The sequence below is a fragment of the Rhinopithecus bieti genome, unplaced genomic scaffold (assembly GCF_001698545.2).
Source record: "Rhinopithecus bieti isolate Rb0 unplaced genomic scaffold, ASM169854v2 scaffold_15769, whole genome shotgun sequence".
Lineage (NCBI taxonomy): Eukaryota > Metazoa > Chordata > Mammalia > Primates > Cercopithecidae > Rhinopithecus > Rhinopithecus bieti.
Genome location: NW_016809129.1, coordinates 3,575,357 through 3,590,535, shown reverse-complemented (window position 1 = coordinate 3,590,535; position 15,179 = coordinate 3,575,357). Strand labels below are relative to the sequence as shown.

The window sequence follows — 15,179 nt, the reverse complement described above, 5'->3', positions numbered from 1 at the left end:
TGCCTAAAATCCCAGCTACTCAGGAGGCTGAGGCAGGAGAATCACTTGAACCTGGGAGGCAGAGGTTGCAGTGAGCTGAGATTGCAGCACTGCTCTCTAGCCTGGGCAACAGAGCAAGACTCCATCTCAAAAGGAATAAAGCAAGCAAGGAAGAAAAAAAAAAGCCATATTTGTAACGTAAAGGTGAACCAGAAAGTGTTGATGTAGAAGCTGCAGCAAGTTATCCATAAGATCCAGCTAAGGTCATTGAAGAATGTGTCTACACTAAACAACATATTTTCAATGTAGATCAAACAGTCTTCTACTGGAAAAAGATGCCATCTAGGACTTTCATAGCTAGGGAAGATAAGTCAATGCTGGGCTTCAAGGCTTCAAAAGATAAGCTGACTCTCTTGTTAGGGCTATGCAGCTGGTGATTTTAAATTGAAGCCAATGCTCATTTAGTATTTCAAAAATCCTGGGGCACTTCAGAATTTGGCAAAAATGACTCTGCCTGTACTGTATAAATAGAGCAACCAAGCCTGGATGACAGTACATCTGTTTACAGCATAGTTTTCTGAATAAGTTAAGCCCACTGTTGAAACTTACTGCTCAGAAAAAAAGATTCCTTTCAAAATATTACTACTCATTGACAATGCACCCAGTTACTCAAGAGCTCTGATGGTGATGTATAAGGAGGTTAATGTTGTTTTCATGCCTGCTAACACAACGTCCACTCTGCAGCCCATGGATCAAGGAGTCATTTTGACTTTCAAGTCTTATTATTTAAGAAGTGTTTCATAAGGCTACAACTGCTGTAGGCAATGATTCCTTGGATGGATCTGGGTAAATTGGAAAACTTCTGGAAAGGATTCACCATTCTAGATATAATTAAGAACATTGGTGATTCATGGGAAGAAGTCAAAATATCAACATTAACAGGAGTTTCAAGAAGTAGATCCTAATCCTCATAGATGACAGTAAGGGGTTCAGGTCTTCAGCGGAGGAAGTAACTGTAGATGTGGTAGAACTTATAAGTGAACTAGAATTAGAAGTGGAACCTGAAGACGTGACAGAATTGCTGCAATCTCATGACAAATTTGAAGAGATGAGGAGTTGCTTCTTATGGATGAGCAAAAAAAAAATTGGTTTCTTGAGATTTACTCCTGGTGAAGATGCTGTGAACATTGTTGACATGATAACAAAGGATTTAGAATACTATGTAAACCTAGTTGATAAAGCAGTGGTAGGGCTTGAAAGAATTGACTTTGATTTTGAAAGAAGTTCTACTGTTGATAAAATGCTATCAAACAGCATCACATACTACAGAAAAATCTTTCATGAAAGAGAGTCAATTGATGCAAGCTTCAGTGTTGTCTTTATTTTAAGAAATTCTCACAACCACCCCAACCTTCAGCAACCACCATCCTGATCAGTCACGGACGTCAACACGGAGGGAACACCCTCCACCAGCAAAAAGATTAGAACTTGCTTAGTTGATTGTTAGCATTTCTTAGCAACCAAGTCTTTTTTATAAACGTTTTTAATTTAATGATTTGTTTAGACATAATGCTATTACACATTTAGTAGACTACAGCATGGTATAAACAGAACTTTTACATACACTGAAAAAAACAAACAAAAAAATGCAACTGGCTTTATTGTGATATTTATTTTATTGTAGTAGTTTGGAACCAAACCTGCAATATCTCTGAGGTATGCCTGTGCATCCCTCTCTTTCATTGCCTTCAGATTTGTTTTTCTCCTATGCTTTTGACTGAGAGAAAAAAAGATCTGGAATTTATATGAGTGGTATTTATAAAATTAAACCTATTACAACCAATGAAAACTATCTCAAAACACAGAAGGAAATAAAATTGACTTTATAGTAGGATTTTTGTAATTATTATCATCATGATCAATACATTTTTATTCTTTGCAACCATATATGGAGTAAGTTGCTAAATCCTAGCAATAAAAAAGAAAATATTGAACAATCCTCATCTTCAGTTGAATTAGTCGGTAGTTGAGGAATGAGGACACATATGTAAAAGGATAAATTCTAATACACACTGTCATATCTTTAGTGGGAGTCAACCAGTCAATATCCTTGGCATTCAGAGAAGTAACTACTACAGACTAACAGAGGCACCTTCAAGGGAATTTGATCTACATTTTGAAGGAGGACTAGAACTTAAAGAACTAAGGGAGGGTTTTCCAGCAGATGCTGCAGTGTGTACAAAAGTGAAAAGGCACATGCATTTTCAGAGTAGAAGTAATATATCAACAAGCCAGACTGGTTCAGTGAATAATATGGTAGAAGAAAAATCTAGAGTGTTTTGCTAGCCTTGAATATTTAGATTGCAGTGTGTGCTAAAGGGAGGTTTATTGGACATAGAAAATCATTTAATGTTTTATGAGAAGTGAACTTACTTTAGGGGATTTGATAAGGTGTTGTTACTAAAAATGTTAGTATAGCATGAGGTAATTATGGCCTAGACTAGATAGCAACAGAAGAAATTAAAAGCAAGCATTAAAGGCTAGAGTCATTAGAATAGAAAAGTCAACAGAACTCGGCAACTGATTAGATGTAAAGATAAGAGAATACTAAGAATTCCACAAACTTTTATTCAACTGTGCTTGGGCGAGGGAATCATAAATAAATGAGCCTGTCCTCAATGATGTATATAATATACAATTTTATAGAGAAGGGAGTTATCAACTCCACAGTGTGTTAAAATATTGCTGGAACAGCTTCACAGGTAAATTGATGCTTGAGCTTGGAGTTCATGGATGAATAGAATTCCATCAGATGGGAAAGGTGAAAAAAGTAACAAACAGGGGCAAAATATTACCTTTAACATTTCAAGTCTATGTAATTGAAGAAAGGTGATAACACAGACTACAGTGAGGAAGTGTGGTAGTAAAGATGTTTTAGGTGTAATGACAATGAGTTCAGGTTCAACAGTCTTCTAAGAAATATGTAGAGTGCCTACAAATCTGAAGGCATTGGGAACACATCTATGAACAAAACAGATAAAAAGTTACTGCTTTTCTGGAGTTTGCATTCTAGTGGAAATAAATCTATAGTTAAAGGTATAAAGTTCACCAAAGAGCTTTGTTTTGTTGCAATGTTCCTTTTTTATTTCTTCTTTGTCATTTCTATCAATAAGGTAAAATAGTCACACAGGGACGCATGGGCAACTGCTGGCTAACTTAACAAGTCATCACTTAGATAACAAAACTTACCTAGTAAACTGTTCCCTCCAAGACTTCAAACTGTCCTTACACTGACCTTGATGTCTACAAGCTTCAGACAAATGGTCCAGTAATTGAGAGCAATCAATTAGAGTCAATCACATTTAGTTAGGAGAAGCTAAAGTCTTAATGGACTAAAACAAGCTGACCTGCTTGTAGCTTTGCATTTTAATTGTACTCCTTCTGTCCTCCACCTGTGCATGACGTTATGCTGAGATCTTCTGACCTTTGCAATACTTCACCAAATGTGTCTGGACCGCAGTTCTCACTAGGTCTCGTTGCTAGAATGCTGAAAGGGAGAAAAATACTGGAAATGTACTTGCAGGTCAGAAATAAGTGTTTTGACTGACTAACCTTATAGGTAAAATTCTTGTTGCAATGAAAATGCTCAGTTTAATGAAGAAAAAATACGTAATTTGCTTAGCATTCCATTTGAAGTTGCCATCCAAGACAGTTGAGTTGTGTGATACCATTGTTTACTTGACTGGATGGCGGCATAGTTCCCAATTTACCCTTCAGTAATCTGATATGCTGAGAAAACACTGGCCATTAAAGACTTTACAGTTTTCTAACCTCCTACTGGAAGCCAGTCTTCAGAGTCCTCACCTGACTGTACAGCATTCAGTTAGTTGTCTACAAAAGCAATTTCGAGTTTGTTTTTTATTTATTTGTAAATAAATTACTATAAGCGGTTCCTTCATATTTTACATTATGCTTGTTAATTTTTTTCTGAAAAATTGTTTCTTTAAAATTAATTATTCTTATCCAAGCCCTAGTAATATCCAATCATGTCAAAACAATTTGGAGCCAAAATTATTTCCAAGCAGGAACTTTGAGATAATTGAATCTGTTTCTTCTGATGGAGCAAGATGACAATTTGAGGAATCCATTTGAGGATAAATTGTCTTTGGAACAGGATTTCAAATGCTAAATAACTTCACAAATTTATTTCAATAAAAAATATTTATTAAGTACCTAATGGCTGCTAAATCTTACAACAGGCAAATGCCATCCAAAAATGAGTAAGGCACAGTTACCCTCAAGAACTTCACAGTCTAGTAAGATTTAGCCATATTAAATTATTTTGTTGATTTATTGTAAAGAACTTTAGATTTCTGGTTTTGTTAAAATCAGGCTAAGACTGGTTAAAATATTAGATCCCATTTTTAATCATATAACCAGATCTCCAGTTGGTAATAACTTATTTATCAAATGCTTGGCTAAATAAGCAAAGATTTTCATACTACTTTAGAAAAGATTTTAGATTATCCATGATCTACATTTTATAGATAAGAAAGCTGGCAGGAATCAAACTTAAAACCACATTTCCAAAGTCTAGTTGAAAGGATTTCCTACTGCAGTCCACATTAGAGTATGTAATATGGAAAAATAATAATTATTTGGCACTAATATTACCTTAATCGATTGTGGGATAATTGTTTTACCTTATACACTGGGGATAGAATTCATTCTCTGTTCTCCCTGACATGTCTTATGCATTATTCCTTACCATTAACAGCTTAATGGATATATTTACTGTGTATTAGTTTTCCAGATCAAGAAATTCGTAAAGTGGCAGCTCAACAATTAGACACCCTCTTGAATGATGAACTACTGGAATATCTCCCACAGCTAGTTCAGGTAAGAACAGCAGAGTTGCTAAGGAAACCCAGAGTTTTAACTAATTATTTTCTAAAAGGTTCCCAGTGAATCAACAATAGACTATTTAGAAGTGATATTGCAATTTGGCCACCCAAGGGACTAAATGATGTCAACATGGGTAAGGAAGACATTCTCTATCTGAAACTGTTACAATTACAAAAAAGGTACGTTAGTTCCAAAAACGAAAATTTTTAAAAAATGATTTCATTTATTAATTAGAACATGAAAACATAGACATGCTTGTGATAAAATTTACAAATATGTATATATAAAATGATAAAATTACCAAATAAATGTTATATAGAAAATAATCATTTGCTAGGCAACTTCTCATAATTTATGAGTTTCTTGCACTTCTTTAGAGGCTTATATGCTTGCTCCTAGTTTTATCATAGTAATTTCTAATAGCCAAATTTTGTCACCAAATAGTACATTTTAGTAACATCAAATATCACAATGTTGGAGTAATTTTAGAAAATAATATAATGTTATCTAGTAATGTGTAAGCAAAGACTGATTTAGTCTGAATATGATGAAATATAAACAATTAAATTACACATTCCACACATGACCATGTAAGTAACAGAATATCTAATCTATAGAAGGTAAGTTGTTTTTGTTTTTTCCAGGATGACTATATGTTGAGAGCTAAATAGATCTAAACTTGTGGCTTTTTATGCTTTGTTTTGTTTTAATCCAGCTTTTTTTTTTTATCTGAAAGGTCAAGTTGTTACAGCTAGTTTGAATATCAGTTGCCTCAGGTTTTGAAAAGTGACTGGAAACAGGTAGAATAAGCCTATATTAATAAATTTTAGTCGAGTATGACTTTGCATAGATATTATGCATTTCTCTGAACATCTCCTTAAGAGAGAGAGCTGGTTTAGAAATAGCTGTATCATAGAGTACAATCCAATCTTTCTTGAAAATAAGGGTTAATGTAACTTACAAGTTCACCGTTCATCTCATGACTCAAGGGTATGGCAACATGCTATTTCTAGCCCAATTCAGGAAAGTATGTTTTCACAAAAGTTTGTAGACATTAAACTCATTTGAAAGTCTCTATCTGAGTAAGTACACTTGGCATCAGGAATGTCATTGAGGCCCATATTCCCACAAATCCAAATTTATAAGAAGGGGTGCACACAATCTAACACAGCAAATACACAGAAGGCAAAATTAAAGTTTCAACTATGTTATGATTAAAAAGGAAGGATATAAAATGTCCTGAGATGGAAAGAAATCCATAGTGTGACTAGAAAATTTAAAAGAAAAGGAAGAATTTCAAAACGTTCATTGTCCTTAGACTTCTATACTCTACCTTGAATTTCAAACTTTCCAACACATAAAAAATCCTAACCTGTTGATTGTTTTCTGGAATCATGCTATTTTGTTATGTATTATCATGTTGGAATTATGCAGTCTATATTAAAGCTGTAAGAAAGGACTCTAAGGCTATAACAAAACAGAAGACACAGTTCATAGCTAACAGTCAAGTAAGACCCAGACCCAGAGGTTACTGCAAACCACTTCAGATAATATGGTGTTCACCAGAAAATTTGTCTACATTCTAGATGGTCAGGCAGGATTTGGGGGGAAATTGTATCAGTGGACAGAGTAAAGCAGGAAGCTTGGAAGTGAGGGGTAACAAATAGTTATTGGGTTCAGGAAGAAATAATGGGGCAGACATCTAAAAAGGCAAGCAGGTAAGTAATTCTGAAACATACCTCCTGCTCATATGCTCATATAATATGCTCACTATTAGGGCATAAATAAAACCTATGACCTAGCCAGCCCAGCATTAGCACGTAAGTGAGAGAGGGCCATGGCTACAGTTGAAGACAGCACACACTATTGTCCTTCTACATTCAGACGGCATCAGGAGTTTATGCAGATTTGCTGAACTCATCTTCAGCACACTCACACCTTAGGAATTTATAAACTTTCGCATTCTTGAGGATGGCTAGCATATTGAGGTGTTTCTTCAAGTGTATATATGACTGGATATTGTACTCATTTTTTCCTGCTGTCTGTACTGTGGTATAAAGCCTGGCTTAGACTCTTAAACTGTGTGTGTGTGTGTGTGTGTGTGTGTGTGTGTGTGTGTGTGTGTCTGAGAGAGAGAGACTTAAATGGTTTATCAAACAACCAAAGATAGAAGCTTTGTCTCTCAAGCAGGAATGGGCATTTTTATGAGAACCTGGTTTTCATTTTCATATATTCAGATTCCTGGGATGATGATAGCAGCTCAGCTACAGATTGCTGTCAGTGAAGTCCCTGCAGAGGACAGGTGAAGCCCTAAATTAGGTCCCTAAGGATAGCGGGGGCTGCCATTGTTACCTGTGTTTTCTACCCGGTTGGGTATCCTAAAAAACTTAAGAGTTGTTCACAGTGGAGATGAAAGAAAGGATTTGGGACTGAGTTATGGTAGTAATAGTTTTGAACTTTTAAGCAAAACCTCAAGGCGTGGAGGTTAATAATGATACACCAGTTGATGATTTCTGTTAAGGCTTTGAATGTGCATTAATTTCATCTCCAAATAGGAAGAAATATCTATGGCTTAATAATACTGTGTTTAATAATCCAGGACTTTTTGTGTCAGTATTCTCCCCCAGCACATGGTTGAACTCTACCAACTCCTGCCCTTATTTCTTATCCATAACAAGGAAAGGAAGCAAGACTACACAAATCCAAATGGTGTAATGTATGTGTGTTTTGTTATTGGTCATACACCGACTCATAAAACCATTGAATGTGTTATTAGCATTTTGTTAAAATGTGCATGCTGTTTTATCTAGTCTTTTCTCAAGCCTCTGAAGTCCCTCTGTATTCTGCTATAATTTTGTTACTAACAAGTAAAGTAATTGTGTCTCTTACTTCAGGCTGTCAAGTTTGAATGGAACCTTGAGAGTCCTTTAGTGCAACTTCTACTCCACCGCTCCTTGCAAAGCATCCAGGTTGCCCATCGTCTTTACTGGTAAGATTACCTGAAACAGGCAAGGATGCCTTTTTAATTGCCAACTTCTCTATGGGGCAGCTTTAGAGGAAGCAGCAGATTTCTTTACCTTATAATTGATACAGACCATAAAATTCAGGCAGTTTTGAGTCTTTGTCAATGTTATTTTTTTTAAGAGGATAATTTGCAATCATTTTCAAAATCTACCAGTGGGACAGTTGCTACTGTTAATCAGGAAGTTAAATCCAAACAGAATTTCAAATCTGAATGATACTTTTCTTGTAGATTTAAATGACAAGTACAATTTGTATATCTACTCCTTGAAGATTTTAATATAAAATCTAGTTATGAGACTGAATGTTTTTGGAAGAACATGTGGTATAAAATACTTTCTGTGCAATGTTAGTTATAAACCATAAAATCCAAAGGCTAATGTATACTCATTCTGTTGAATATTTCTAGAGCACTAAACTTTTCCTAAAGCATAAATTTGAAATATCATTAGTGAAGAAATAAGACTGATTTATGAGATGCAAGAATTTCTGTAGCAACACCTGAGGATATTACCATTTCAGTTTCCCCATCGTTTCTGCCAGAACTTAGCTTCTGTACATCCACCCCACTATTTCTTCACATACCAAATTAAGATTATCAAAAGATGCTATTCCTGAGAAGGCTTGTCAGTTGGACAGTTGCTAGTGGAGACTAATGAATGCTAAAGGTGAAGTGGAAGAAGTTCAAGGACCTGGAGTAGCTTGTGAATTTCCAATCATCAGTCAAGTTTGGGTATATGACTAGAGCAGCTGTACCACATTCTCTACAACACGAGGATATATGGAAGGGTATTATACCTACCATTTCCTTTACTTTAAATATCTTTAATGTTGCCATTCTCCAATTCCATATGGCATGTCCAACATTCAGGGTGCCTATAGTATGATTGGAAATGGGTCCTGATGAATATGAAGAGACAGAAGAGAAAGATGAGGGGGGGAGGAGAAAAAAAGATGATGATGATGATGATGATGATGATTCAGCAGATATGGATGAATCAGAAGAAGATGAGGAGAAAGACAGAGTAGAGTCTTTGATGTTCCCATTCGTAGATGCTGCTGCTCGTGCCTTTTTTAGCAAGCCTTCTTCTGATGGAAGCACTGGGATGATTCTAGTCTGCTAAATAGATTTCTCAATATTGTAAATAACTACATTATTCTCAGCATATAGCAAGAAAACCAGAATGAAATATTGTTCCAGGTCCTGGGTTCTGTGTGACATTACATTAGGAACTGGATTGTTTTGGTTAGTTTTGTGTTTTTGAAGTAAAGAAGGAAATGGATTGCTTTTTTTCTCTAGCTAAGGGACAGACATTTCTTTCTTTCCTTTTTTTTTTTTTTTTTTTTTGAGTCAGAGTCTCACTTTGTCATTAGGCTGGAGTACAGTGGTGCAATCTCGGCTCACTGCAACCTCCAACTCCCTGGTTCAAGCGATTCTCCTGCCTCAGCCTCCCAAGTAGCTGGGACTACAGGCATGTGCCGCCACGCCCAACTAATTTTTGTATTTTTAGTAGAGACGGGGTTTCACCATGTTGGCCAGGATTGTCTTGATCTCTTGACCTCGTGATCTGCCTGCCTCAGCCTCCCACTCACACTTTACAGGTGTGAGACACTGAGCCCAGCTGACATTTCTTTCTTTTAAATTATTTTTTACTTATAAACATAGACAAATTGAGAGGGAATTGCTTTGAATAAGGATTTAAAGTGTAGCAGAAATACCGACACAAGGGTAGATAGATACCATGTGACTGAATGAGTCTGTGAAAAGATTTCCTGAAGTTGAGAGTTATTTATAAATGAAACAAAATTTGTAATTAGGCCAATCCATTTAGTGAATTCTTATATTTTGTACTCACAGAGAACTAATTGGCTAAATAACTTGAATGCTAGTAGTTTGTCCTTTCTTACACAATGTATCCTTGAATTTAAAGTCTTTATCATCAAGACCTTGACTTTGAATTTTTCATCACTACAACCTTGAATTTAATTTCAAGTCTTCAACATGATGACCTTGAATTTAAAGTCTTCAACACTATGACCTTTATCATATTATTCATAGAGGCATCATTTTGAAATGTAGTATGTAAAAGTATTTATGGGTTGTTTATTAACAAAATAATTCTTCACAATGTCTCGTGTGGTTTAAAATTGCTATTTCTGTTTTGTTTCTCCATTATACACTTGACTATCTAACTTTGTGATAAGTGACATGAATTTTGTGTTAGGATTAAGTATGTTTTCCTGAAACACTGTTTTTTTTTTGTGATTATATAATTCAGAGTTAAGAATAAAATCCTTCTAATGTTAAAAACTCACATATTAAAAACAAATTTTGGTTCCAACCCTGTTTTTTAAAAAAACAATTTCTCCTGTCATCACTTACACTTGATCCTGTTGAACATAATGTTCTTTGCATGCTGTTCTTCCTACTTTTCTTTGTATTATTAACCTTGTTGATTCAATTTTAATTTCATAGGACAAAGTTTTAGCAATTATAAGTTTCAATGACCTAAGGATAAAATTAGATCTATGTTTTACTCTCATGAGTATATGACAGGCGTCATTTAGTTGCTTGATTGATAGTTAAGACCACTAAATAACAGGAAAATAGCAAGTCAATATCATTTGGATTGTCATATTTTTCTGCTTCAAGAAATGTTACTCATAATGAGATCACTCTTCTCATGAAAATCACTCAAGAAGTCATAGCAAAGAAGAGACACAAGGAACTTGGTCAGAGACTGTTTGATGCTTGTTTTCATTTTAAATGCCTAATTTAAAAACCAGAACAATTCCTCTAGCATGTTACTATAATAAAACATGAAATACATTGACTGGCATGAGGCCCTCCCATGAATAGACTCTTATTAAAGCTCTGAATGAAGCCTTATTTTCTTCAGTTTTTCACAAAGCTACTTTGGTGCAAAGGAAAGTTAAGTGGATACACTTTGTGGTGTTCTGCTGTCATATTAAATGTAGGACTCCATTAAAGTCAATGTTTAATTCCCTTAAAACTTTACTGTTTTTTGCATGCATTATTAAAATGTAGGCATATTTAAAAGTAACATAGCCAGAAAACAATTTTATTTCAATATCTGAACAAAAATATAAAAGCATATAAAGTATAAAATATAAAAAAGACAATGTTTTAGGTGGGCATGGTGGCTCACGCCTGTAATCCCAGCACTTTGGGAGGCCAAGGTGGGTGGATCATTTGAGGTCAGGAGTTTAAGACCAGTCTGGCAAACATGGTGAAACCCCATCTCTACTAAAAATACAAAAATTAGCTGGGCCTGGTGGCGGCCTGTAATCTCAGCTATTCGGGAGGCTGAGGCAGGAGAATTGATGGAACCCGGGAGACAGAGGTTGCAGTGAGCCGAGATCATGCCATTTCACTCTAGCCTGGGCTGACAACGGCAAGACTCTGTCTTAAAAAATAAAAAAAAAGACAATGTTTTAAAAATATATTTTAAAATATAATAAAATATTAAAGATGTATTCTAATTGACTAATGATTGTTAAAATACTTGCACCACCTCAGTAAGTTCTTCATCTGCTAAAGTTGTATGAAAAGTGATCATTTGGAAGGCAACAATGGGTGCACACAAAGTGGTAAGTCAATGCCATATTTGCAAATCCATGTAAATACAAATACATCATTGTTTCCAAAAAGGTTGGAAGGGAAGCTTTTTTGTGTATAATTCTCATCCTTACGAAAAAAGTCAAGCCCATTTTTCCTATCAGTGATTCAAGAAGAAACTAAGAAGGAATAGAAAATAATATAAATTATAAATGGACTGTTTGTTTTGAGAGCTTTGTTTGTAAGAATATGAAAAAAGAGAAGAACAAGGAAGGAGTTTTCTTTAACTTTTAAGTTCAGGGGCACACGTGTAGGTTTGTTACATAGGTAAACATGTGTCATGGGGGTTTATTGTGCAGGTTATTTCATCACCCAGGTATTAAGCCTATTACCTACTAGTTATTGTTCCTGATCCTCTAAGGGAGAAGTTTTAAAAAATGCCTACAACCCCTTAAAACAAATAAAGATTAAGAATCAGGCAACATGTACTAAGCATAAAATAATATTAATTGTATTTAAAATATATCAGAGTCAAAAAAAAAATAGCTCAAACCTAGCATCATATTTAGGGAGTGATTGCTTCCGTGCAAAATGTTTGTGTTAAAACTTTAAAGATGCAGCTCGCATCTCACAATTCATGAAAAAAAAAAATACTCAAAATATCTTTCCTTAAAAGAATGCCTTATTTATGTTTTAAAAAACTGGAAACCCATCAATCATGAGTTTAATGAGATTTTTTTCACGTGGATGAATTACTGCTTCCTAAGATTCACCATATTCAACACTGAACTAAATATCCTGTCTTGCTCACCCAGGTCTTGAAGTCTTCCTTGTTTCTCACTAACATGACCAATTGTTCACCAAGCCCTATAACTCTATGTATCCTCAACAGCGCTCCCTGGTCCACAGCTTCCACCTGCCACTATCACTGATCAGAAAGTTGCCTCACCAGATATTGAGCTATGAATAAGTAAAATTGGAATGAAAACCATCTTGACTACTTGGCATCACTGTGGATAGCCTTTCTGAGAGGAGAAATTGACTTAGGCTCAAAGTGAGTCTCTTCCACTGGAAGAGTGAATGTAGGATGAATAGCCCCTATCTTCCAAGGCAAGTGAGTTAACTAGAAGCTTTGTGTTGGAATGTAAAAGCTTTACCTCACAGTTTGCATCCTAAAAGTGGCTATAAATGGGAACCATATGCCCAGGAGGCCCCTCCTCCATTGTGTAATAATTAATTACAAAAGCTTAAATGTGGTACCCCTTTCTGTTTGGAATAGGAAACACTTTAACCACCAGTGAAGTATTGAGTTGAGTGGTGGCCCCAAGGAAGATATGTCTGCAGCCTAACCTCAGAAACCTGTGACTTGTGAATGTGACCTTATGGAGAAAAAGGGTCTTTGACGATAGAATTAAATTAACGATCTTGAGATTAGATCCCCCTGGATCATCAGGGTGAGCCCTGAATCCAACGCCAAGTGACTTAATGAGAGGCAGAAGAGGAGAAGACACACACACAGAGAAGGTCCTGAAAAGGGAGCCATTGACTGGACTGATGCAACCCCAAGCCAAGGAATGCCTATAGCTACCATAAGCTGGAAGAGGCAAGGAAAGTTCCCCCCCTGGAGCCTTGGGAGAGAGCACAGCCTTGCTTTCACCCTGATTTTGGACTCTGGGCCTCCAGAACTGTGAGAATACATTTCTATTATCACCAGTTTGTGTTAACTTGTTACGGCAGCCACAGGAAAATAAATAACAGACTTTATGAAGGCTCTGAGTCAATTGCCTGGGATGTCACATCATCCAGGAAGCTTTCCCTGATCCTCTCCCAGCCACCACCTGGGAATGAGTATTGCTTCCACATCATGTCCCACAGCATACTGTTCACAACTCTGCCGGACATCATATCACACTCCCTTGACACCCCTGCTGCCCTGTCCCCTCCCCCTCTTAGTCCACAGAGTAGCTCAAGACAGCAATCATGTCACACTCGTCCATGTACCAATCCAGCACAGTGTCTGAAACTCAGTAGATACCCAAAAAACGTTTTAAAAATTATGAATCCACAGAAATGTCTGTAAGGCCATCCGTATTTTCACACACTGTACTGGAAATTCCATGGTACTCAGGGAATATGAAATCAGGCACTGTCAAAGGCACCTCTACCTGGCTGTGCTCCTCTACCTGGCTGCTGCACCCACTCCCGTCTGCTGCAGTGATGGCTAACTGAATACAGCCCCTTCTCTGCAGAATGAGCCTGTGATTCCATAGCCCCCTGGCCTGCGAAGTGGGAAAATCTCTAAGATATAAATTACATTCCAGAGCCTCCCCATAAATCAGGTCAAGGTTAGACTTGACCTGAAATCTCATCCTTGTTAATTCCTTTCTCTTCCCTATAATTCTGCTGTTACTCCCTCACAGGATTTTTCCTGAAGAGCACTCCTTCAGTAAATCCCAAACAGTGAAATTCTGTCTCATGCCCTGTTCCAGAGAACCTGACTTACAATACGTATTTCTTATGGAAGATAAAGAATTCAAATATGTGTTTTTAGAAATTGGAGCACCAGTATGCTATGGGTTATATCGTAGGTAGAACAGCAGTATTGCAGTCTTTCCCACTCCTCCTACCAAGTCTGATTGAACAAACTCCAAGAGAGAACCAATTGGAATGAAAAACTCTCCTGTAGGAAGCCATTTTATAACACAACTCCTTTATAAAGTGTCACTTAAGGCACATAATGCAAAAATCTCTTCAAAGTGTTCCTTTCAAAGTATGGGAATAACCTGAGATGAGGCTCCCATTTGCAAGCTTTATAAGTGTAAGGATCTTTTGTTCTGCTTTATTCACTGATATATCACACGTACCTAGAACAGTACTTGGCACTTTATAGACATTCAATAATTTACTATTCAACGTATGAATAGGATTAAGTTTCCTGGACACAGCTGTGCACATACATACTTATGTCAATAGGGGGCGGAGGAGAGCTGCTTCAGAGGTCAACTAAGAGCTAGCCTGGCCAAAGCAATTCCAGGAGACTGACCTGATCAGAAACGAGGCAATGGAGGGGGGCCGGGTGCGGTGGCTCGGGCCTGTAATCCCAGCACTTCGGGAGGCCGAGACGGTCGGACAGAGCGAGACTCCGTCTCAAAAAAAAAGAAAGAAAGAAAAAGAAATGAGGCAATGGATATCACTAGTGAAACCAAAACTGAAGAGGAGGGAGAATGTGAGTGGAAGTCCAGGACTAACCAAGTCAGGAGTTAGGGCCTAAGAACAAGTTGATGGAGCAGCATCTTCTGTACCAGTTGAGAAAACCACGAAATGAATTAAGCTAATGTTGTCTCTGGTACAGGGTATTAAATGACCATATCCTGTGACTTTAATATGCTATCCATAAAACTGAGATGATCCAAAAATCTGTCCATTTATTTTTTTAAAACAATCCTCCCTACACTTTTTTTATCTAAAATTTTGGGGCAATTTCTCAAGTCACAGATGACTTTAAATAAAGCAAAAAGATGTGGAAATTTGGTATCATGTGATTCGAAGTCACAGTTGTCTCTCTCACCCCCTCTCCACAATACGTATCCCCTAATGCCTGAAATTCTCTCATTTACAAGTCACTCCTTGAGGTTAAGTATTGCTCTCTTCCAGCAGTTCTCTTCTAATATGAATATATATATATATATATATA

At 36.5% G+C, this 15,179-nt stretch overlaps 1 protein-coding gene across 1 annotated transcript in view; it reads left to right on the top strand.

Moving 5' to 3' along the window:
- PIK3C2G (phosphatidylinositol-4-phosphate 3-kinase catalytic subunit type 2 gamma) overlaps positions 1 to 15,179 on the top strand; it is a 385,467-nt gene that overhangs the window by 134,615 nt on the left and 235,673 nt on the right. The window contains 2 exon segments of the mRNA XM_017888605.1: positions 4,785 to 4,878; positions 7,779 to 7,873. Coding sequence (XP_017744094.1) covers positions 4,785 to 4,878; positions 7,779 to 7,873 — 189 coding nt within the window.